The sequence below is a fragment of the Neopsephotus bourkii genome, unplaced genomic scaffold, assembly GCF_033783945.1.
Source record: "Neopsephotus bourkii isolate Nb327-2 ecotype Australia unplaced genomic scaffold, CSIRO-AGI_Nbou_v1 NB_234, whole genome shotgun sequence".
Taxonomy (NCBI): domain Eukaryota; kingdom Metazoa; phylum Chordata; class Aves; order Psittaciformes; family Psittacidae; genus Neopsephotus; species Neopsephotus bourkii.
In genome coordinates, this window is record NW_026900744.1 from 20,518,869 (window position 1) to 20,544,757 (window position 25,889).

The following is a 25,889-nucleotide window of genomic DNA, read 5'->3' on the forward strand; positions in this document are numbered from 1 at the left end:
GATCCCCATTTCATCCAACTCCAAAGCTGCAGTCCTGCATCTCCATGGCTGTTTATTTATTCTTGCAAAAAGAAACTTTTAAAACTTTCCTATTCTGGCACTGAGAACTGGCACCCCACTCCATCTGTCAGGCATCTTTGTGGCAGTTCATGTGCCCTGTAAAGCAAAAGCACTGGGGATGCACGGGAAGGAGAGAGCTTCTGTGCCTGGCTAGGTCTTCCCATCCTGTCCCAGCAGGCAGGCTGCCAGAGCAGCAGCAGAAGGCATCAAGCATTGTAATTTACCTGCTTCCAGTTCGTAGACAACTTTCTCATTTGGAGAGATGAATTGTGGTGGCAAAGCCTTGTTTGGAGATCCTGCAGGAGAGAATGGAGAGCCCTCCATGGGGAACCGGACTTCATGAAAACCCGGCATCCTTGCAGCCTCATTCATGATGCCCTTGCACCCCACTCCACATGCTCCAATTCAGCCTGTGATATCATCCTGCTGCAGAATTCTGTGCAAAGAGAAATCTAATCCTAGTCCCCAAACTTGGCCAGACCCAGATTTTGAGGCTCCACCAAATTTTAGCTATATCTATATGTAAGATTTTGTGCCTTTGACATCAGAAGAGCACCATACCCATCTCATCTCTCACTCAACATCTCCCATAAGGCACAACCTGTATTGGTTTCTTTTTACTGGTGCTTCTGAAAAACAGAATAAAAGCATCACTTCTGTTGCAAGTATTTAATTCAGCTGTTAAAGGAGCAGTTGCTATGGGACTCAGCAGATGCTCTACTGTTCCCTAGGTTTTTAAGTTCTGTCTACAATTCCCTGGCAGGTTGGCTGAGCCCTTGTGCCTGGGATGGATCTGTCCAGACACTGGGCTGGGTAACTGGAGCCCTGCCTGGCCAATTTACAATTTCAGTCTCAGCATACAAAGCTTAGGGATTCCAAGAAAACCAAGGCAAGTTGGCTATAATGGGACAGTATCACAAATAATGATGAGAAAAGGGAACTGGAGACAAAAACTGAGCAAGAATGCCTGGGTTACGCATTCATATGCCAGCAGAGGGTATCCCTGGCCATCTCATGGGCTGTGTCTCACCAGTCTAAGCCTGGTCACAAGCTGTGTCACTTGGGGCTTTAGACATGGTGGTGGGGAGGACCTCCAGGGCCACATGTTATGGGCAGTAACACAAGGCTGACCCCAGCAAGCAAAAATAATCCAGGTCAGTTGGGTAATGCAGATTGAGTACAACTACAAATGGATCCTGTGACAGATTCTTCCAGCTGTTTTCACCACTTCTGCAGTTATCCACCTGCATTTTACACATTATAAAGTCATTCTTACCCACCACCTTCATGTTTATGGTTCTGGTGAGATTATAGGTTCTTCCGTGGTCCTTGAATGTCACGATACAAGTGTAATTCCCTCTGTACGCACTGCGGACAATGCCAATGACAAGCCTGGGCCCTTGAGGGTGTCGCTCACAGAAGCCATCCACCAAGTTGCAGTTCTGGAGTCAGATAGAAAAACACTTTGAGCTTTGGGATCCAAAAGTAAATATATTGGCTTAAACACTACTACAAAGATATTTTTAAAACTATGAATATGATACTTGAGATTGTGTTGTAGGTCAGACCTAAATACTTAGGCATGTTGGAATACAAACTGGTATTCACCTTGAAAATGAGGTAAAGAAACAGATGACCCTAATAGTTTTATCCCACCTCAAATACAGACAATTTTATAAAAGACAGATCTCTGATCCAGAAGTACATTTGCAGTCAAGGTGAGCACCTCAGCAGAATGAACGTAAGAAGAGAGAGGAAGAAAATGATGATGCATCCACAAATGGATACTAAGACTAAAGGACATGTCCCCTGTTGATGTCAGTCTTTCAGGACTAATCAAGCTACCCTGACTGACTTTAGCTGAGGATGAGGGCCCAAAATTAGTAACTGGCAAATGAGAATCTGTAGCACCGAAACTTTAATAACTCTTCTCTTTCTGTCAGGTGAGGCAGGAAACCTCTGCCAAATACCAAGCTAGAGATCTCTTTTCAGAAGGGATTGCATAGATGATATCTTGATTGTCGTAAAACCCAAAGATGTGCATATTTTATAAGAGATTATTTCTGAACGGTACATTTCTAAATCAGATACATCCTAATGGGGCAGTTTAAGACAGGGGTCATATACCGTTTTTAATGATTTTTATTAGGCATGAGATGACTTGCTGCCTGAAAAATTACTTCCTTGGGTCTTTTTGTTTCATCCTGCTAATTGCCTGCTGAGATGTGAATTTCAATGAATGGGACAAGTAAAGGATTTCAACTGTTGGAGTGAAACTGCTCCACTTGGATACAAAAGTAACTTTTTCTTGAAAGGTTTTAGAGTGGTTTTTATTCTTTTGGGGTGGTTGGGGTTTTTTGTTTGGTTGGTTTGTTGTGTTTTGTTGTTGTATTTGTTTGTTCAGCATTTTCTCTGGTTTGTGTGTGTGTGTGGGGGGGGGTTGTTTTTTTTAAAATCAGCAAATATACTTGTTGTCAACATCCTTTATAATTAAACCCACTCATAAAGAACATTCTATCTAGAATTAAAGAAGCTCTTTAAGAGTGGATAGAGAATTCAGACCCATAACCCTCTGGCTGCACATCCCCTGAGAATTCTTATTCTCTCTTGACCAAAGGCATCCACCTAGAGAAAAACACTGAAGTCAAAATTTGATAACATCGAGCAGTGATTCTTTAGGCAAGAGTCTCAGGATGGCTGGAGACAGCCTAATTACCAGAGCATCATGGAGGGTGGGCCAGGAATATCTCCATCTTCAGAAAAGAGGTTTGCTGAATTGTGTCAAATAGGCACCTATGGTCCTTGCAGCAGCCTGATGCACAAACTTAATTTCCTGACCTTGGAAATTTTGAAATTTTGGAACGGATGCTATTTTCACTAGTTTTGTTTTTTTACAGAAGTGTGAATATGAATCACAGTGTCCTTTACAGGGATAGTGACTGGCTCATACAACAGGTTAAACATACTACCCACAGCTGAACTGAGGTTTCTAAATTCCTGCTATTCTCCACTTGTACATGCTGGTCAAAAAGGTTTCAGTGATAGCTCTCAACTCCCATCCAAGAGCAATTTTACTCTTGAACTCAATAGAAAAAAAAAGTTCTTAAAATTACAAAAGCTTCATTAACAGCTTTGTCACTGTGGAGGCTCTAAAACTTAGCTCTATAATTCTCATGACAGCCACTGCTTTTTCAGATATAACACTGCATTCCCCAACTGACCAAATAAATCTTTCTTACCAAGTACCACTTGACAGTTGGTGTTACACTAGGAGGGTAAAACCCATCGATGTCTGGACATATGATCTCACTGGTATGCTCCAAGTAGAACATCTCCTCAATGGGTTTTATCGAATGGCTCACACAAGAGTGTTGGTCTTTCGGAACAACCTCCAAGGGAAATGCAACTTTGCTGCAGTAGGTTGTATTTCTAAGGACAGAGGAGAATAGGGCTGATGATTAGCTAAAATTTGTTTATTCCTATAGCAGTTCAATGAAATAAAAATCACATCCGCAGTAATGAGCATCATAGCACTGATAACGTATATACAACTTCAGTTGACTCATTTATATATGGGAAAAAACTCCACCAGAGATGGCCACACAGCTCAGAAAAGCCTATAAAGATGACTAAGAAGCAACATCCACTCCCCTGATGGTAAAGCGGATAATAATGTCAAAGACACAACGAACAAGAGACAATGTGAGGAAGATCAAAAAGAGCTCTTGTGCTCAGTTGCGTAGCAGATGCTATGTTCGTCTTGTACCACACTTAGAGACACTTAATTTCCTAGAAGTCTGCATCTCATAAATCTTAGCCAAATTAGCATGCAGTCAAAACATTACCCCTGCATCTGAAGCTATTTTTACTCTAGACATACAGATCACCTCTTAATGGTGAGTGCCTGTGGAATTTGCCATGAGCTCAGCATTAATATTTTCATGGACACTTGCAGCTAGCAAGGAGAGGCATGCTCATTAGTGTTTGCAAAGCTCCAAGCATTATTACAAAGTAAATTGGCTCAACACTGAGCGGCCTCATAATTGTAACATTCTTTCCCCATTAATGCTTTTGTAAATGGTCTTCTCCCTACAGAAAGATCTGGTGCTAACAGCATAATATTCCTGCTTTTATGAAAGTTCTTCAGTTACACTGAAGACTTACAGAAGCTGCACTGTACAACCTACCTGAGCATGCATGTATAATTCCCAGTGTCATTGAGAAGAGCAGGCCAGAACCAAAGGGTGTCTTTCTCCTTACTGATATGATTGTCTGGGAGACGAAAATTAATGGGCTCCTCCAGATCCCGGTCCTGTGCAGTCCTGTACCAGATCAGGGTTAAGCCTGCAGAATGGGCTGTGCTGTAGTTGTACTTTAAGAAGGTCTCAAAAAGTGGGCATTTGATCTTGGCAGGTTCCCCTTCATAAATCTGGATCTGCTTCATGGTGTCCACACCCCAGTCATCACAGCGTTCTGCAGCCAGAAAGAAGAAGGTAACTTAGCCTGCAAGTCTGCAGGAGAAAATAAGTTCTGCTTATGTTCCCCACAGCCCTTGGTCCTGTCCCCATTAAAATCAGAGGCAAAACCATAGTGTTTTCAGTGGAAGCAAACTATAGTTTTATAAAGAAGGGCAAGAATTCTATATCCATTTCTAGAGAACCTGCAAACTTCTGCTTTTATTTGTACACCTTTTACATTTCTTCCAAGCTATTTATCTCCCATTAGGACAATAGGATATGATATTCCTGCATAACACCAGGCTTCCTAGAGAGCTCCAAGAAAATTCAACCTTCAAATCTTGTGTGGGAAGATAAAATTTGGATGAAAACACTGCTAGAGGTGCATGTGCATCCACACACAGTGACAAGGAAGATAGAGGTGTTTAAATAAGAGATTAAAAAAAAAAAAACCCAAAGCAAACATCAACCCTCCCTTAGAGCTACAGATTATTGACACTGCAAGAAGCAGCTGGACTGTGGGTTCTGGGAAGTGAGGACTGTCTTTGCTGTGATGGATTCATGCGTCGCCTGTGCAGAGGCATAACAACACAAAGAATACAAGCAGTAATAATTGACACAGAGTGACTGCTTACAGTGAAGTTGGGGAAGGAAGGCTGAGGGGCAGAACAGACAGTATGGAAGAGGTGGCAGCAGCAGCAGCAGGTTCTCTTGGGGATCCCTGGGCAGCTCCCAGGAGCAATCCCCAAGTACAGTCAACAGGAGCAGTGTGACTCACGGCACACTCAGGCTGACGCAGAAACTGAGCTGTGTGAAAAAAAGCTACGCAGTGCCTTGTGCTTTCTTTTTTAGTTTTTTCTTATCATTAGTGAATAGTTTCAGTACAAAGAGCACAGTCAAAACCTTCCTTCCGAGTGCTCCTTTCCATTCCATTCCTCCTACCATCAAAATGCCCAGTCATGAAGGGACTTGGTGCAAGCAAAACACAGTACCAGCGTGTCAGCAAATGTAAGAGAAACCTGCATTTCCAGTGCCAGCTGAGACACACAGAGAAGCCATTGTCACCGCATCTCCTGTCATCCCACACTGACAAGGCAGAGTGTGGCACAGCACACTTCCCAGCACATCTCTTGTAGCTGCTGGGAGGCATTAGCTAGGGCAGCCTGATGTCCAGGAGCCCAAAATGGGTTGAAGAGGAGAAACGCATACTGCCTGCAGCAGTGCCCAGGAGCAGTGTCTCAGCATATCATAGCACACCAGAGACGACATTGCAAAGCCTCTCCAGTCTGCAGATATTAAAACACTCAGACAGAGAGGAAAAACAGGATACAGTATGTTCTTTGAGCCCAATTCTTCTGACCTGACTTCACAGGCCCAAAACAGGATTTCTGGCATTTTATCTTTCTTAATTAGACAGTGGGATGTAGCTTGGCCCTGAACTCATACTTAATTAGAAAAAACAAAGAAGTAAACCTTTGAGAAAATGGGCCCACAGCACTTAAAGGCACCAATGCTAAATACTGTGGTTTAGCAATACGCAGTCACACTGAGGAGGAATCTGAGCCGTTAAGAATAAAAAGTTTTTCTGGTGGATTTACACATAAATGCAAACACAAACTGCACTGCTCCTCCTGTGCTATGGCAAACACCGATATGAGAATCCTACTTCTGGAGAAAGAGAATGAACTGGGCTAGGGAGAGACAGTGAAGCTGCACAGAGCACAGGTATTTACTATCAGGAACCCCAAATCTAAATGACTGGAGAGTGTCATCACTTGTCATCTAAGAAACATACAGATCCTTCTTTCAAGACTGCATCATCCAGTACAGTTGCAATCACAGCCAGCACCAAGACTCGTTTTGAAAGACCAAACCGCTATTGGAAGCCTTACACCATGGGAAGGTGCATAGATACCAGTCAGCACCATGGTCAAGGCCCACTGGAACAAGTATGCTGCTTTAGGCTGGTGGGGTCAAATTACTGTCATGGTCAAATTCCTGTGGAGGGGTAAATGAGACAATTGAGCCTACCAGACACTACTTGCTATTTGCATGATAAAACATGGATTATTATTGATGATGGGTGGGGGCATTTTTTTTTTTTAATTTTTTTTTTTTAAATAAAGAAAGGTTTTTCCTCTGGAAGAGCAGACCTGGGACTGTAAATCAGGACATCTGGGCTCTCTTCCCACCACCTGCCTTTGCAGTCTCCTCTTGGGCTGCATAAAGGTGAACTGTCTTTATTACTTCAAATGGCAGGACTGAAGATGAAGAAAATTCTTCTGTAATAAAACATTGCAGTACTGAAATTCTTGGAGTCAAGATCAATTAAATTTCCCATCATAAACAGCTCTTGCATTTTGCAACAGCTCATAAATCAACACTAAAACTACTTACCCATTCTACCTGAATCAGTTATTGAAAATAAATAAAACTATTTAAATTTTTTTCTTCCTAGATTAACCAAAAGCAATGTATGGATTTTGTCTTCTTGACCAGGGAAGAGATAACTGCTACTGTTTTTTCACTATAAAAGCTGTACATGAAGATTTTGTATCAGAGCTGGCTAATTCACCTGCCTTCAGGAACACTGTCACACTGAACAGCTAGTCCTAAGGTTCCCTATGTATGATCTGTCTTGGGGTGCTGTGTGCTCTGAGCTGAACCCCAAGCACAGCACATAACCATGCTGTGTAATGAGCAGCTAGCTACACTGCAGGAGAAGCCATGCAGCTAGAGAACACAGGCTGTGCTTGCCACCCTGCTGGCAAAGACTCCTCTAGGCTTCCAGGGCAAAGCCAGCCCAGCATGGCTTCGAGGGCTCAGGGATCAAAGCCACAATCCGTTGCTCACAGCAGAGATGACAGAAATGCCACAGGCCTGAGTGAGACCTCCTTTATGCATAAAGCACCGAGGACAGAAGTTGTGGTGCTTCACACAACTTCCCTCCTCCCCATGCCATGGGGATATCTTATGCATGAGCTAGGTGGGCTCTGCCTGACACAGAATGTAAGGGAATTTCAGGACAACACTCACACACACCTTTGTGAGCCTCTTCCTCCTTGGCTGTGATGTGGCTCTTGTCCCTGTGCCCTTTCAATGCAGACCCCAGCAGCTAGATCAAGCCCAGACAGCCAGCTGCTCTCCCTATGTGTGTGTAAAGCAGAAGGGATGCTCACATTATTATTGTTATAACTTTATTTGCATCCAACAACTCCCTGCAACATTTTTGTGCTATTTCCAGTATTTTAACCTTTACTGGATATTCAGAGCCTATTTGCTGCTAACAAGTATGCAGATACTTGCACATCAGGCTGAACTGGAGATAACCTGAAAAAGTGGCATGACTTCACAGTGAGCCTCACTGGCATAAAGCAACTCCCACTGTAAAAAAAAAAAAAAAGTACGCAAGTATCTTGATATATCGTGACTCCAGCAACAGTATTTGAGGAAGCATTGCAGAAAGCAGATTTAAGGACTTAGTTCTAATTGTGAGAAACAGCAGCAACTTTTGCTGTGTCCATTTGCAGCAAGTCACACTTGTTTTCACTGGCTAAGCCTAGGAAGTGAATTTCTTCTCTTGAAATGTTTCCTGCACAAAACAGCTGCTGGAGTTTAGAGCAGCTTCTGAATAAATCGAGTGGAATCAATATTCATGCTCTGACTTCAGAGGTTCAGCAATAAATGGAAACCAGCGAAGAGATGAGGAGCTACATGCAACTCCATTGTCCCTTCTATGCTACAGGAAATGGAACACCACACACAACCGAAGTATACAATAAAAATCTCTAAAAATCCACCATTCCACAAATGCATCTTCCTAGAAATGCTTCTGCAAAACACTTTGAAATAATCCATCTTTTTCTCATAACAAAGGAGGTGCACTGTAAATGCCTCAGTTGACCCCTCTTACTGCTACTCTGCAATCACACAGCAAGGCAATCTGTGACCCATAATACCTACCCATGACTAACAATGCAGGAAAAAGGCAAGAAACAGTCTTGTTTCTAGAGCCCTGCTTAGGAAAAGGGATTATACATGCTGGAGAGAGGCTGCATGGTAGAAGGAAGCACCCACCTCCAGCACTGGAAGAGAAAGCACAGACAGGAAGGTCAGGGTAAGGATGCCCATCTTGATTTCGTGTGCCTTGAGATAAAGAGATGAGCGGGCTGCTGCCCTATTGCTCCTCCTTGATGAACACTGGAAACTAAGTGGAGTGGCAGTTAACTCCAAATGTCTTCAGTGCTTGGACTGTATGTTGCAGTCTGTTCACAGGGATATTTTTTACTGACACAAGGGACAGAAACATCTTCTCTTACAGAAATACGTCTGTCTCATTTCTGAATCTGGTGCTGCAATGCCCTTAAACACCAGGTATCTCAAAACAGACTCCTCAGAAGCCAAAGCAAGCTGAAGAAAGTGGCTTCCCTAGATGTAAAGTAGAAAATTAAATGAGAGGAAAGAAAAAAATAGCTACGTGGTTCAGTTGCATAAAGGTGAAACCAGGCATTTCTGGAAACCTTTCCAAACCTTTCACTTCTTGCACCGGTTTACGCCCTTTTGAAAAGAGCTCTGAATACACACATCTGTAATGCTCCTGAGATGCATCTGCAACACCCATTACAAACACCCACACAGCCAAAACAGAGATTAGATTGGTGCAATTATTTGCATTTTTCAAGAACAGACAAACTGCTTAACCCATGGATCAAAAAAGAAAACTAGAGTGAGGCCACATCAAGAAATGACATTCCATTTTGTCATCAGTTTGGCATTTCTATGCAGTTATTTTAAATACCACCATTTAACAGAAAAATAATAATATCTCAAGCACCAGAACTCTACCAGCTCTACACTGCCTCCAGTCCTGCCCTCCCCTGGGGCTACAAACAAAGGCTTCCCTTAGTTGAAATTTTTGTGAAGAAATAATGAAAAGCCATCCTTATGAGAAGCCATCTGTCATGCTGGCACAAATTATCCCACCATTTGCAAATTGATGTGCCCTTCTCTATTGCCTCTTTGGGAGGGGACCTGCCTTGCACATAGGCTGAGACTATGCAGCCACAGGAGGACACAAAGCCACAAATGCTGAAACTCAACCGTCAATGCTGGTTGAATGACATGGCAGACCCCTCTTCCCCACCCACTTTCAGCCGCAGCATCAGGTGGGGCTGCACAATCTCAACAGCTTCCTACTTTCTTCGGCCACCCCTGCTGCATTATCTTAAAGCAAAGCTGGTGTGAGTCAGCCTCCAGTCAGGGAGCACAGACAGGCCAGCGGTTAGCTTGATGCAAGAGTCGGCATCAATAACGCAGAAAAAGCCAGTCACACAAAGTGATTAAGTGAGAATTAATCATTATTACCTCAAAAAAAATTACCCCCACTGTCTTTCAAGCTCACAGCAGTCAGTGAGAAGGAAGCAGAGGAAGTCAGGCTGAATAGAGGAGTTGCACTGAGCATGGGAGGTACCATCTGTGGCCAGCAGCCACACATAGATTCCCATTAATACCAGTTCCAGGAGCACCCACTCTTCCACTGTTTTTGCTTTCACATATGCACCTTGCACAAGACCACCCTGTGCTCTGAGGCTATGTACTTCACTCAGTAGAGCAGGGCAGTGGTTCCCATGAAGTCTGTATCCCATCTGACTGTACAACACAGCAAAGAGAGGGTAGCATGAAATGAAACAAATGAGAACATATTTCCTGAACTGGGAGAAGAGGCACAGATGCAAATGCACTGAAATTGGTGTGAATGACAGAGAACCTGGGTTAGCCCTAGCCAAGATAAGCTAGCTCTCACTATTTGCTATCTCCACAGCAGCGACAGTGGTCAGAGAATGCCTAAAAACTGGTTGTAGCCCATTGCTGCCTTGTAGGCTCAGTCTGGAAGCTGCATGAACTCTGCAGGAATTCATAATCTTACTTCCAGTGGAAATACATCAAAAAAAAACCCTGCCATACCCTCATTGCCTTCCTCCCAGTACGGCAAGTAAATTGAAGTGGTCCTGGGACAAACCTCCCTGTGACCAGCTCTGACATACAGCACACAGCCCAGTCTTATTCACGCGGCCCTGCTGCAATGGCACTGGCAATGCGGTTTCACGCTTCTCCCAAGTCTCACCATATTCATCCTGTGTTGACACTGAGCTGTGATGCTCCCATGGAGGAAACCCACTAGCTGCTGTACCTGAGGATGAATGAAGTGTCTGTCTCACTCTCTTCAACTACTTTTGTCATTTAAATAGAACAGCTGAGAAAGGAAGAAGGAAAAGGACTTTCTGTTGCAGAACGGCTCATCATTTCCAAAAGCATTTACACACTGTGGTTGTTTAACTTGAGATAATAAAAAGTCTAGTTTAAACAGGTGAGATGGTCTGCCTCTCTGCCAAATTCACAAAAAACAAGCCGACTGTGTAAACTTCTGTTGACTTCAGGAGCAGCAGCCAAGGCAAAACATCCAAAAACGACGACTCTGTAATGCAATCCATGTCTCCTGACTCCAAGTCTCATTAACTAATTGAGCACAGCCCGTAAGATGGGAAGGGGTTGTTTGTGTTTCTTAAAACTCCACAGTGAGTTCCATGCTTTCACTCTTTATCTGTGTGTAAAACTGTTTACGGTATGTGGCACAGAGCGTTTTGGTACCCTCCAGCAACTGGGCCAAAAAAAAAAAATTGTCTGTTTTTCTCTAGCAAGCTTGACATGTTTGCCTGGAGGTTGCTTGGGGATTTTAGGTTGGGTTGTTTTTTTTTTTGTTAAATTGAAATCAAAACAATAAAGGTAGTGGTAAAAACTGCTTCAAAGCCTGAAGGAGAAAAGGAGCAAGTAGCTGCTTTCTATCCCACTTCACCGAGAAAACTGCTGCATAAAGCAAAGCAGAGTAGCACAGGAGGAGGAGAGAGAGGGACAGAAAACAGAACAACCCATTGCAAAATCATCTGTAGGAGAGGCAGCATGAAAAGGAGATTCACCTGAGTAGCACCAGCGCAGACCTGTTCTCAAGCTGGCAGGGCCTCTTCTGTGTATCTAAGACATTACACTGGGACTTGAAAAGGTCCAGACTCAACTCTTGGCTCTGCCACAAGCTTGCTTAGTTAAACCCATGCAGACCAATTATTGTACTTAGCCAGGGTCTCTGTTGCCTGCTTTAAAATACAGTCAACAATTCTGCACTGCCCACCACAGGCATCCACAGGGATGTCTGCATACAAAAAAACACAAACAAAAACAAACAAAAAAAAACCCAACCAAAACCCCAAACAAACAGACAAACAAAAAAATACCCCAAGCACTGCAGCACTGTTGGATGAGGGCAGGAGCTGAAAAAACAGAACAAGCAGTAAAATGCCCCATAAGGGTCTACAAGCCTGCAAGCCTGGCAGCAATCACTTGTATGCAATAAAACACATGAGACTTGAGCACATGACTGTGCAGCAGCAGGAACAGCAACAAGATGTGGTGGATAAGGAAGGTAGGAGACACACCCCCAGTCTCCCCTGACCCCCTGTTTGATACACACAGAGGAGCAAAAGCGACCATCCAATAGCACATCAACAACATACTGCACATCAACAACATACTCAAAATGAGCTGCTTTCCTCCACATGTTTCTGCACTTCAGTGCAGTTGGGTCACATCATATTGACACCTGCTCAAAACTTACCTCTCACCACCTATTTCCTCAGCTGACAAGAAGCAGACATGAGGTCTTATCACCTTGGTGGGCACAATTCTGGCTGGCGCAGAGGGACACTGGTGGCTGCAGTTACACGTCTGCACCCAGGCCAACTCTGCTCTGCTGGTTTTATTGCCATCTGCTTCAGGGTTACAAGCCTTTCAGCATCCTCAGTGTTGAGTAAGTTCACGCCCCCAAGCACCATAAACTTCTACAACCACCGTAACTCACAGGGTAAGGATGGCTATGAAATCATGTCCTAAATTAGGACAGCAAGGACCTGAGATTGGAAGAGTAGGATGAAGTCAGGAAATCCCAGGAGAAGATGATGGGGGAGGGATTTAGTCTTTTCAGAAAACAATAATGCAGTTTAATCTATTTTTCTTTCCACTTTACACACTAAAATAAGCTTCTCAGCTTCTGGGGCTGTCACAAATCATAAGGAAAATAAGGCCACTGGAACCCCATCAGTAGAATAAGCTACATAGTAATAATCCTGAGGAGGTGTGCAGTGCTTTCCATCTTCAAAGTGTTTTACAGACAGTACTTTTTTAATCTGCAAATTTCCCCTGGCCATAAACAACTGCTCTGCCTCTCTGCTAAGCACAAGACACACAGCTCAGATCAGCACTTGGGGAGAGATGGTGCTGGCAGTAGCTCTGACGTCCAGAGCCAGACTTCAGTTTCTGACTCACTGCAGTCACAACTTCGTCGCTCCAGCCACGCCCTGAACCCAGACACACTGGTGACATCCAGCACTCTGGAGCTGACTTCAATGGGGACAACAGCACTATATGAAAGCCTCCTTTACAGGGGAGTGTAAGAGCCATGCGCACAGTCCAGCAAACACAGCAAAGCCTGAAATAAAATTCCCAGGACAGAGGCTCCTGGCTGCCTTGAAGACACTGCCTGACATGCTGGGGTGTCACTGCGGGCAGAAGCTGGCCCCAGTCCCAGGCTCATCATACCACACAGCCTGTCTGATAGCCCTCAGGGGAGCTGTCAGAGGAGTTTCCTATGCAAACATGATGCTGCCTCCCACCAAAGGGCTTTTTATGCACAGCAGTTACCTGTTCACACTAGGTGGGTCCTTCAGATAATCAGCATGAGGCTGCTCCTCCTCTCCTGGCAGCAGTATCTGTCTGCTTTTCTAATTCCCTAAGACAATACTCTTCCCAGCACTCACCCTTCAAAAGCTGGAAGCTCTTACACAAAGACAGAGCAGCCTGGTCAGCAGAAAGAGAAAAATGGAACAAGGTGCACAACTACAGCTACATCTTCCACATAAGTCGATACCTAACACAGGCCAGCTTTATTTGGAAACAAAAAGATAATATTATAACATTATGTTTGTGTTTTGATGGGTTTTTTTTTGTCTAACTGGTTTTTAGTCTCTTTTGAGCCACTGTATGTTTATATAACCTCAGCAGTGCCAATGAAATCATTTTAAGACCAAAACTGGATTAATCAGGCCTTGCTATCCTTCAATGGATATCAGAACAGCTGGGTTGATTAAGCATCCTATAACAGAAGTGCAGAGACCTAGGTGTTATTTTCCATCTTAAGGATGGTTTAACTGAAGGAAGGAAAGCAGAAGACCCCAAGTACCATTGCAAACAAACTCCCAAAGGTCACAAGAAAAGAATTCAAACCTGCAGATCGTGTATATTCTCAAGACCAGAAAAGATTTGGCCTTGCATAAAACAGGAGTAAGTAGCAGACTCTAGCACAAATTCATCCTCAAGTCTCTTACTCTACAGTACTCAGACCCTGTTTCTTTCCTCTTCCAGCTTGTGGCTCCCTTTCAGAAAATGATTTTGTTTCAGCATCAGCCCCCATAGACAGCAGAGCCCAAAGAACAGATGTTTACAGCTACAGTGCTGTTGGCAAAATCTGCAGGGGGCAACTAAAGTTTGCAGATTTGTCTCTCCAGTAAGAAGAAATAGGGTGAAGTGCAATGCTGGAACTTTCTGACACACTGACAGGGAGACTGTCATACTGTCTGAACTGCATGGAAAGGCCATCTGCATTATAGCCGGAGCAGTGCTGGTGTTTTATAGCTGAAATTTATCGAGTGTTGGGTCCTCATCCCCTCTGTAAGCTCTGAGAGCCAGTACCCCTGGCTTGGGTGGTCCCTGGTCAGTGTTGCTGATCATGCTGCTGCCCCAGGAAGGGCTGCAGGGGCAGGCAGGAAAAGGGACAGCAAACTATGACAGGTCTCCTGCCCCTGGCTCCATGCCGAGTCCCCTGCCAGCCTGGGCTGAAGAGAGAATTGGTCCTGACAATACAGCATTAAATGTCTATAATAGCAAATCACAGAAAAACACACAGCTGAAATGTCAAATCCCTACCAAGTTACACATCTTAACTATCCCAGAAGCCAGGTTCTCTAGTGGAGAGCTCCGCATATCCATTGCCTCACGCATTGTCAGATCACTGTGGCAGCTACAGACTGTGTACATTCACTCCAAATAACCTCTGTTGTGCTTCCTCCACCTTCACTCCCTGTTCCAAGAACAAAAAGCAAGTTACGTTACAGGTGCTGTAACATTATCAGAGCATGTCCAGTCTCCCACACAGCTCTGTATTTACGACTTTACAAGGGTGAAATGAGCTGCAGTTGCATTTTGGTGCCAGTCTCAGGAAAACCTGCAGTGTAACAGAGGGCTGCACAGACGGTCGCCTCTCCATCCAAGTACAAACCAGCCATCCAAGTCTGTCATGAATAACAAAAGACGTTTTGACAGTCCAAAGTGGTTTATGATGTCCCTGGAACAAAAAAGGAGCTCTGAACTGAAAAGTGGGTCTGTTACCCATAGACCTGCAGAAATGAAATACACACACTAGAGTGGATTTGCAGAAGAAATGTACTTTAACTCATCAAATGTCCCATGTGCCACACTTTGACACTTACAGTCTTGGGGCACTCTACAAGGGCTACAACCATAGAGAAGAACTCTTCTAAAGGATATTTTAAAAGCATTAAATACCTCACAGAAATGCATGGAGGGTTCTGCCTGATCAGCTGGCACAAGCCAGTGTGACCCACACACCAGAGTTCCCTTTTCACAGCTCCCAGCTGACACACTCAGCTTTTAGAGTTGCTCTAACATTTCCTGGGCAGTCCTGATTCAATTGCACCTACCTCCCATTTCTGAAGAAGTCCAAGATGACTGAAAGTGGGGTGTTGTAACACTGCCTCAGCAGGAGAAGGATATTGCGTTGGTGGAGAGCAGAACAGCACATCCAGAGATTCACGCAAAGCAGGGATTTTCCCAGTGATTAACGGCAGGAACTCCTACTACCTAGGGCTTAGTGAAGGAGACCTGGTCTTTGCTGCTTCCCCATTGCTCATCATTTCCACCAGGCCCCTTTCAGACAGGGTGGGACATCCCCTACTGAATGCTACAGCCTAGTGTGAATGTCTTGGGCATTCCACAGCCCTTGGGCATTCTGCAGCCCTTGGGCAACACAAGGAGAAAAGACTCCCAGGCTTGAGCCTCTGCAATGAGTCCTGCACTGAGATGAACCTTGCTGAAGTGCATGTTGTGAATCTGGCCCAAATATTCAGTGTCGTCCAAGAGATAATGATACAGGAGCTGTTCATCTGCTCAGGGTATTAAAACTGCTTCTTTGCCAGCACTGTAGAGGGACAAAGGCTCATGGGGGAACTTGTCAATCCCCTGAACAGCCCTTATTTCTGGACATTTCCCCTTATAAAGCCTGTGTCTGTTCTTTCCTCCTTCCCCCTTTCCACTCGCCTCCTGCAAATCATGCTGTCTCTTTCCGCCCCCAAATAGGAAGTCCAGAGCAGAGACATGCACAATCTGCCTCTTTACAAGAGCTGGGCTGAATGTGTGCCAGAGGAGCTGCAAGCATGACAACATACTTCCTGTCAGGAAAGTGACTCAGTGAGATGGGTATGAGAGCTCCTCTTATGAGAAGTTCCTCTCTCCCCTTGCATGGCTGAAGCATGATTCAGAATCAAGAGCTGGAATCTTAGTCCCCTCCAGATCCAAGCAGGAGTAGCAGAGTTCAGGTTCAAGCACAGGTCCTGTTTGCAACTCAGTGACAAAGCAACACCAGGTACTAAGCCCTGGTTTCACCCCTCACAGAAGGGGAATAACAACACTGACGAAGTGGGCAGATTGAATTTGCAAAGTACTTTTAGGTTGAGGAGGTACTTACTGCTACTTGGTAACATACCCATTTACATCATGCTTCTATAGGTGAGCATTATACAAAACCCACACAGAATTAACTATCATGTTCATGCATTTTGCTGAAGTGTTTTATACATGAACATTTCATCAAGGAATATTTTAAATGCTAAAATATCACTGTAGCCAGCCTGGCTTCAGATCAGCTCTTCCCATGATAGTGAGCAGATCCATTGCGTGCCAGGTCCTTACCAGAACTGCTGCCAAGGGTGACCATCCACAGCCAGAGCACAAACAGCATGACACTGACCATCTTCATCCTGCTGAGACAAAGCACACAGTGTCAAATAACCAGAACCTCTATTATTTCATCACTGTGAACAGCTTTTTAATTTTGAATGTATCTGTTTATTCCTCTACCCAGTAATGCTTTAATTCTGGTATGTTCTTTTTGTATTTCATTAATATTCCTTAAGAACAGCATCTGTACGGCAGCGTCACTCTGCCTGCAGGCAGCTGCATGAGCTCTACAGTCCTGGCAGGCAGTGGCTCTGTAAAGAACCAGTTAATTGACTTAAGTCACTGGAACAATCTATATCCATGAGCACAAGGAGTAAGGTAGATACTTGTGGGCTAGAAATCCCAAGCTTTTACTTAAAAAACACCAAGGTCCTTTGCCAAGACCTCATTCTGCTTGTTTCTGAGAAGGAGTGCAGAAAGTATGCACAATGGCAAATGGCAGGGCAGCTGAAGAACATTTGCACTGAACACATATCTGACACTTCAGCATGACAAGCATGCTGGTACAGTCTGAATTTACAACGTCTGCTGCTGCTGACCTGCTGCCAGAATCCTGACTGCTTCACCCCGTACCTGTAGGCATGACAAGGCTCTTTCCAGGCAAACCCTCCTTCAAACAGCCACCTTACAGGAGTAAACAATCGCCAGGTTTGTACACTTTTTGGAAATGATCTGAATCAAAGTTTGTGCTTTCAAAGCGGCACTGATAGACAAACAACAATCCCAGACTTCCATATTCCCACTACAGAGCACAGCTTTCTGAAATTCAGGATAAATGAACACTGCTGGAGTTTCACTCACCACCCACTCTGGTACCTGGCATTCAGCTCTCACAGCTATTTACACACTGGAATTAAATTTTCCTGTGTTCCTAGATTTTCCAGGATGCAACTTATAAAACAGTAGTCATGAAAGCTGACATTTACTATATGGTGTCATTAACGGGGTGAAGGTTGCATTTCATATTCCTGGATGCTGTCAGATCACAAAGGGAGAAAAGATGGTTAAAAGGCTGAACTTCATTAGAGCACCTTAGCTCTGCCAGGCAGATGCAGTAACGAGCATGGTGATACTGTCAGGAGCACACTCATGATGCTGCTATACAGACTCATGAGGGAATCTGCTCCATCAGGATGAGCTAAAACAGTGGGGAAAGAAGTAACAGAGCTCTCTTAATTATGTCCCTCATAAACCTGCCCATAACATATGCATTACATAGAAGAGCTTTGAGCATAAGCAGAGAGCACCTAAGATTGCAGAGATTAACAAGAATGGGAAACGTGAACTGCACTAGTCAAAATCCAGCAGCGGATATTGAATCCTTCCTTTTCAATGCTTGCTTCTGAAAAGCCTTTGTGTGATGCTTTCCTTCTGCTGGGCTCATCTCAAAAGAGACAAAGGAAATCCAGAGCAAGCCTGTTCTTCTTTGCACAGGCCACGCAAAGGGCTGCAGACTGCCTCAAAAGCCATCAGCCTTCAGAAATGGGCAAGAAGCTAGGAAGAGCACGAGTTTTCTTTCTGGGCTCCAGCTGAAAGGGCTGCTTGTCTCCTACCTCCTTCATCCAAACCAAAATGCCAGCTGCTAACCAAACCTTTCTCTATTGCTATCTACAACCAGTTCTCAATATCACTGAAGACTTCATAGGAAGGTAATAAAATTTGTTTGGTTTAGTACTCCTATGCTCTGAAAATGCTGAAGATAGTTCTTTATGCCATCAGATTGGGTAGAGAGAACCAACACGCTGCACTTTGGGTATTAATTTAGGAACTTTTGGGAATTCAGATGCTAGAAGAGAGGGAGCGTAAACATAAAAATCCGCCATGGTTCCCTCTCCATCTGTCATTAGATAAATGCACAGTATGTCCTAACTCACCCTTATTTTCCAGTGATTCTCTCCTGCATTTTGCACAAATCGGAGTGAATTCAGCCCTGAAGCAAGCAGGAACAACTACTGACTTTGGATGAGTTTCTCGATTAGAGCAAGGCCATTTACATGGCCCCAGGCCAAAATAAACTACTATGCTTTACCCTGTGATACATGAACTCTGCAGTCAGCTAATATTTATACCCATTAACTATGATCATAGGAATATGATTCACTCAACTGTCTCAAAGAGCCACCAGGCTTCTCTTCCTATGAGCAAGGTATCCAAGAGTTCCATGCTTTGCCTGCTAGTAGGAATATTCTTGTTTCTTGCTCTACCCAGGTATAAAATCAAAAGCCCTAAACAGTGTGATTCACTTCTGGTTCATTCCAGGCTCTCCAGAGATATTGCCAGGAGAGCTAGATAGGCACAGAGCCTGTCAGGTTACAGCAATTTCTCTGCTATAGGAATGGGACTCAGCTGACCACAGCTATACAAAATACAAGGGGCCACAGAAGGCATGTTGCAGAGAGTCACGGGCTGGTCAAGGGGAGCCACCACAACCTCCTGGATGCCCTGACCATGCCAAAATTTGCCAGACAAGGTGAAGGAAGAGGATTTTCCCCTTGGGTAAAGAAATTGAGAGGTTGTACACACAATGAAGGAGATAAAGGGGACTGTAAGGCAGGATGGCTCCTGCAGGATAACTTCCACAGTCCAGCTTTGTTCCTTTAGCACATGATTATTAAAAAAACCAAATTAATTTTAGATTTAACAAGATCTGATAGTTTGTGCTACTAACACAGCAAGGGGACCAATTCTTATGCACTAGTGCTGCTGCCACTAGGAAGCTTTGCTTTAAATGGCCCCAAAATCTGTGATATATCCCCCAAAAGAAAGGTCTTTCCACAGAAGCCCTGTGGTCACATAATGTCATCATTTCTCCCAAGGAAGATTACGTGATTCTGCCAGTGACACCAGGTAAAGAGCATTGCATCCATTCAGCCACAGAGATGGGGTGGGTTTTGCAATGCATGTAAGAACCTGATGCCACAAGATTACAGCCCACCCCAGTCTTGCCAGGAACAGAAGTTTTCTCAACCTTTTCCAGCAACCTGCTTCTTTGTTTGTGACATCAGAAAGCATTTTGCCTGTATATGATGCAATTCCAGTGGTGTCTGATTAACTTTCTGCACAAGTGAATATCACTGCACTGAAACACCAGTATCCCTGGCTGCAACCAAAGAGACTGCAAACCCCAATCTGCACTGGAAGGGTTCACACAGCTGCATCCACCCAAAAAGGTCACAGACCTCACCTCTACTACACAAGTGAATAAAATAAAAAGCAAACACTAAAGGGAACCAGGAATAAAATCAAAGAGCAGAGGAGCGGAACAGCTCAAAAGTCCCACCACAGCTAAAAAGCAGGCAATCAGAGCACCCAGAAGAAAGCTGTGAGTGCTCCGATATATCCTCAGCACTTCAGAAACTTCTCACAAGACCAGTATGCTCCGAAGTGTTCTTAATGTCTCCATAAATTAACATTCTAATAATAATTCATAGAGCAGTTAGGGAAAACAATCCATCACTGCTGTTGTGCTGTTGCTAGAAATTTTTTAAGGAACTTATTTGAAATGGGTTTTGTTGTTAGTTTGGTGGTGGGGTTTTTTGGTGGTTATTTTTGGTTGGTTGGTTGGGGTTTTTTGGGGCAGAGGGTATTGCTTTTTTGTTTGTTATTTTTTTCCTCAGATCAGAAATTCTTTCCTTTTCATTTCTGAGCATTTTCTGCTTCAAACTTTCACCTTCTGTCTGTTGGGCAGCAAAGAAAAGCAGGGTGGAGGGAAACACAGCCATGGAAGTGTCTCATGTTCTTAAAGCAGAGGCTGTGGAAAGGTTTGGGCTTTCATTTGGTACTGGCCAGAAGTGGCTTTCATGTCAGAAAAGGCCATGAGCATTTTCATAAAAAACACCTTTTAATAAGACACCCTTTCCAAGCAGACCTAGGCAAGGAATTGTTCACTCCTGCCTTTAGCAGCACGGACCCCACAAAGCCTACGCACTTTCCAAGCAATTACAAAACGCAAGACAGATGTCAAATAAATAATGAGGAGAGCTGCACTCAAAGTAACTACTGTACACCTAGTCTCAAAGTCACGGTACCAATTCTAGAGAACACAGCCGCATTTTCCAAGAAAATGCCTTTGTCCCTCCTAACCACCAGCACCTAGGGAGAGCTGACAGGTTTTTTGCTTTTCACTGAGAAGTCATGCTACAGCATGTAGAACAAAAGCCCCCTTCAAAACCTTGCCAGTAAGCACTCTGGCTGAAAGGACATTTAAAATAAAGCAGTTTCAGAAAGAGGAAAAAAATAACATCAGCCGTAGCTGGGTTTACACATCATTTTCTTTATGTAATTCTGTACCAAGCCCTCTGAGTCAAAAGCATTCAAGAGCACAGGACTGGCCTCAGGAAAAAGATGAAGACACAGGAAGGTTAGCAGAAACCAGGTTGGGCTAGCTTAAGAAATGCTTTGCTTCAATGCCGCATTGAAGGGCACTGAACAGAGCTGAAGGGCTGTAGAACAAGGCTGGTGTTCAGGAGAGGAGCACACCTCCTCTACTCCCATACTGCTGCATGCCCATGAGCCCTGGGTTCTTGCATCATCACACAGCAGCATTGGAGAAAGCTGCTCCGTGAGTTTGCTGGGTTTTATTAAGGAGAAAACACATGAACAGTCCAAGTAAATTCAAAGAATCCAAAAGGCAGACAAAGAGCAGCCTGCAAAAGCAGCTGCAGAAAAGTAATAGCAAAAACACTAATGGAAAGTGGGAAAAGGCCCTTCATCCCTCCAGGAAACACTTTTGCTTTTCAGTATATGCAGGAGTAATTCAGACAAAAGAAGAAATTACTGTAGCATAAAGCATCTTGGTGGCACTTAGCCAGGATTTGCGCAACATCTCTCTGACCTGCCTCTCCTCCGGAGCCTGTGTAGCTACCACATGGCACCGCTTTTCACTGCAGCCTCAGCACTTCCACTTGCACACCTGCCTGGAGCAGGACCACTCCTGCAGTGAGCTGGCCAGTCCTGCAGACAGCCCTCCTGAGCAACACAAGTTACACCAAAATCCCTGGAGACAGGGTAGAAAAGCAGGCAAGAAGTTTCAGCAGTCCAGCTTTTTCTCTCTAGGAGGAATTAGCACATTCATTAAAGATATCCTTCCCAGACAGCTTCCAGGAACAGAATGGGGTGGAAACCAATGACAGTTTGATGATGAATGCCATAAACAGCTCAGAGCACTTTTGCTGCTGTAGTGCATGCTATGCCATACTCACCACTTCAAATGCAGACACACTGACCAACCAAGGGTCCTCAGCGCTGTCCTTGTTAAGACACTCGCATCTCTCCTAAGAGCAGGGAGCCCAATTTGTCTTGGCAGCAGCTCCGTAACAGCCAAGCACATTTCATCAGGAATCTGACAGGGCTGAAGCCTGGCCTGTAATCAGGGATATCACAGGAGCCATGAATGCAACCCAATCAGTGCATCTAATGGTGATGCAACCAAGGCACAAACCTGCAAGATGGATGGTCAGTCCTACTTTTGCCAGGGTGGCTGCACTCACCAGGCTGTCTCACACCCAATTACAGGAGACCGAAAGATCTGAAACATCTCTATTATAAAAGTCATTTCTATAATCAGATTCAAAGGAAACATTTACATTTGAGCAGACTGAAACTTTTTCGCCATCTAGAATCACAGCATATATTAAGCACTTTCTTTTGTGGGGGGTGGAAGTAAACTAGTGGAAGTCAGATGGAGTCGTCATTTAACACAAAGCACCTTCTGTCTTAATTTGCCAGAGCTTCCTTCACCAGGCCACCATCACACAGGACCTGAAAGCACTGGCTCCTAGCACTGGGGAGCTACAGCACTGGCATCCTTTTCACTCAACAGATTTAACACTAACAATCAGAATTTAGAAGAAGCAGCTATTTTTTGCCCCTCTCAAGAGAAAAGAAAAAAGCACCATATAGACATGTGGAAAGAGGAGAGGGGGAGCTTGAAAATGTATCTGAAGAAAGTCAGTATTCCCCCTCCTTCCCTTTGCAGTTCTCCTGCAGTCTTCTCGGGGCTTGGCAAAGCAGAAATGCTACAGATCTTGCATACTGCTCTGCTGGAGCCCAGTGTACTGCTGATTATACTCTAGCAGCTGTTTAGCAGGCAGAGCATGCTGCATTTCATGCATTTAAAATAAACTACCTCAATAATCTGTCACCTCTCCAAAATATATGCACACCTGGACCAAACAAATAAACCACTGGGACTGCCACCAAGAGATCTGTGAAGTGGGCTGAAGAGGGGCAGGTAGAGCCAGAGCTAAGAAATCAAACAGCACAGATTACAAATGCATACATGCTGGCCACCAAGCAGTTCAAACACCAGTCTACAAGAGCACTTCTGTGCTCAAGGAAAAGGTATCCAACCAAGATAGTCTATTTTTTAAGTCTGAATAAGCCAGGGAATGAAAAGCTTCCAACAGAGCTTCAAAGAGAGCTGAGACGCTCCACAAAGCCAAACACAATACTTCTATTTTGGATGGCAATGTTATAGTGAAAGGAGAGCTCTGAGAAATACCCACATATTCTGCTACTGGGAAATAAACTGACAAACTAATCTTTGATTAGAAAAAAAAAAAAAGAAATCTGCAACCAACACGGCTCAAAGACCTGAGGAGACTTAAGGAATCCAGAGTGAGATTCCTCCCTTGCTGGAAGAGTTCTGATTAGCTTTCATGGAGTCCCTGGAGACATCTGAGAACAAGCATTTAATTCATACACGCTGCCTCCCAACCTTAATAGCTTTTAGATGTAAGCAACTCTAATGCCCTCCCTACGAGGTTATTCGCTGTCCCTGTGGACATATCAGCACATCCACATTGTGCAACAGATTGCACAGCAGCAACCCCAGGCTAGGTCAGCCCAAGTCACTAAATCCAGAGAATACAATGCAGACTCGAGCCGGGTTATCAGCTGGGTTTACTGCCTTTCACAGGACCAGCCTGAGACTCAACCCCAAGAGCAGCTTTCCCAGGAGAGGCATCTCCTCAGAAGCCAAGCCTGGCACAGCCGGCGCTCTGCAGCCCCATTGCACATCCCTGTTCCCACAAAGGCTGCACCCAGCCCTGCTGAGCATCAGCTGCTATAGGCTCTCAGTCCCAAAAAATGTTCCAAGAGTTTCTTTTCTTAAGTTCAAGCCCTTGCTGCCAGCTACATACCTGCTCTTTCACTTCATCTCCTCCCCTTACAGCCCTCAGTGCTTGCAAACAGGGTTCCCAGGGTGGCTGCTCTGTATTCAGCCAACACTTTCCCCTTCTTCTTCCCCCAAAGAAGGAAACAGCAGGCAAAAAGCCTCCAAGCACAATTGTGCTCCAAAGCACACCACCACCGTCTTTCATTCCCCTTTCCAAGCATCTCTTTTACTGTGCCATTGCCACAAAAACCCCAGGCAGACTGCAATGTCTCCAGCACCACTGGCAGGTTTATCCATGCTGCTGCCAAGTAGTGAAGGCCTGATCCCCAACTCTCCTTGTGGCATAAGAGGAGGATTTCCTCAAGTGACTCCAGGTATCCTTGTATAAGCAACACATTCAGGGGTAAAAGCAAGTCAGTCAAGTTTTTCCTTTTTCAAGTTAGGGCCACACAGTGCTTCCACACCTAGCATTTTTATTAATCATGTTAATTTAATCACATTTAGCCTTATGAGAAAAAGTAAACAAGAATAAGATGTGAGGATGCTTATTCCCCCTCCTCCAGCTGAGGCTGCTCTGTAAGTGTGCTTTACACGTCAATCCACAGCAAAATTTAAAGCAACCGAAGAAGGAACAGCAAAGGCACTGAAAGCCCAGGACAACACACCACCTACAAGCAGGTCTCCAGAGGTCCTTTCAGACCCCCACATTCCTAACCTTGGTCCTACTGGTCACTATCAGAGCAATTTTCTTCTGCATGCCTGCCCCTTCCTGGTCAGCACAGTAAAGCTGTGGTCTGAAAAGGAAGCTAGAAAAAGCTGGGTACAAACAGAGAAAAGGAAGAAAAGAACAGAACGAGACAATCCTTCCAATGTCATGTGTATCACATTTGCTCCCCACATCTCTAACATTTCCTTCTGCAAATATTAGGTTGCACCATGACAGGGAACTTGCTCAGGCTCTGCCTGCACTGACCCCATCACTGCAGCTCTAAATTCAACCTTTGAAAAATGGCACCCTGAATTTTCAAGCCCAGGAGCCTCCTACAAGAAGGTCTGCTCTGTGACCCACAGCACCTACACAGTGGTAAGTTTGAGAGAGAGCTGCAGGCAGCAGTGTGCTGTGACTGTCATCAATATTAATTATTTGGGGAGAATAAGATTGATCTCATGAGGGCAATGAATTCCTTTCTCCTGCTGAATGACAAACAAAAGGCAATATATGCACTGCTGACATTTCCAAGGGCTACAAGGAGCAGCGACAGGAGGAAACGGCACTGTGATAAAAACCTGCTACAAAGGGACAAAAATCTGAAAAGTCTCAAAAATTTTCATTTCTGACTACTTTCAGTGCCAGGAAGCAGAAGCCTTCATATTCTCAAATAGGCACTGACCCTAGCCTTCGGCTGGCTCCCCTCTTTGCATTAAGAGGAAGCAATCACCAAGCATCTTTAGAAAGGTGGGTTGAATTTCCCTCTTGCTCTTTGAAACTTCTTGTCACCAACTACAGAGTCACTACACCTGCAGACAAGGGCCATGGAGGGGAGCTTAGAAAGGGGAAAACATTGCCTTCCTGGGTAGCCACAAACCAGGGCTATTCAGCAGCCAAGAAATACCAAGATGCACATTCCCTCTGCAATGGGAAGAGGATACAGTAAACCTCAAGAAAAGCTTTTTCACAACTCCACGGGTTTAGGTCAAGGTTATCTGTGTGTGTGCAACAGAGCCCCTATAAAGTACACATAGCAACATGAGAGAGAACAACAGAAGGTGAAGAAAGGTAAATGCACTGAAGCTATGGCTATTTTTGCAGGAGAATGGATGAGGGTGAAAGACAACCTAGTCCATGGTGATGCTACTCCAGTGGAGTCCAAGTTTAGCAACATTCATCAATCACCTCAACACATCAGCCCTGTCCTGCTCAACTGCAACCAGCACAATTTGCTAGAGCAACATATTCTGGGATCCAGCAGCATATCTGTACTCATCCAAACAGGTTGGATGCCCTATAAGACCTTCACAACCTCACGATGTTATTGTGCTGGGCAGCAACACCCACATCTTCCTCCCACTATCTGGATCCCTCCTGATAAACAAGGGCTGAGAGGTGTCTGTTCTTG

At 44.5% G+C, this 25,889-nt stretch overlaps 1 protein-coding gene across 4 annotated transcripts in view; it reads right to left on the minus strand.

Moving 5' to 3' along the window:
* IL1RAP (interleukin 1 receptor accessory protein) overlaps positions 1-25,889 on the minus strand; it is a 51,069-nt gene that overhangs the window by 18,680 nt on the left and 6,500 nt on the right. For 3 of the 4 annotated variants that reach the window (XM_061345751.1, XM_061345752.1, XM_061345754.1), the window contains exons 2-6: positions 16,608-16,675; positions 4,248-4,533; positions 3,300-3,489; positions 1,337-1,502; positions 285-356 (exon numbers count right to left, since the gene is read on the minus strand). In XM_061345751.1, the coding sequence (XP_061201735.1) occupies positions 285-356; positions 1,337-1,502; positions 3,300-3,489; positions 4,248-4,533; positions 16,608-16,674 (781 nt within the window). In that variant the 5' untranslated portion in view covers position 16,675. Of the gene's footprint in view, positions 1-284; positions 357-1,336; positions 1,503-3,299; positions 3,490-4,247; positions 4,534-16,607; positions 16,676-17,456; positions 17,641-25,889 lie in introns of those variants that run through there. The other variant, XM_061345753.1, reaches the window with a different exon arrangement.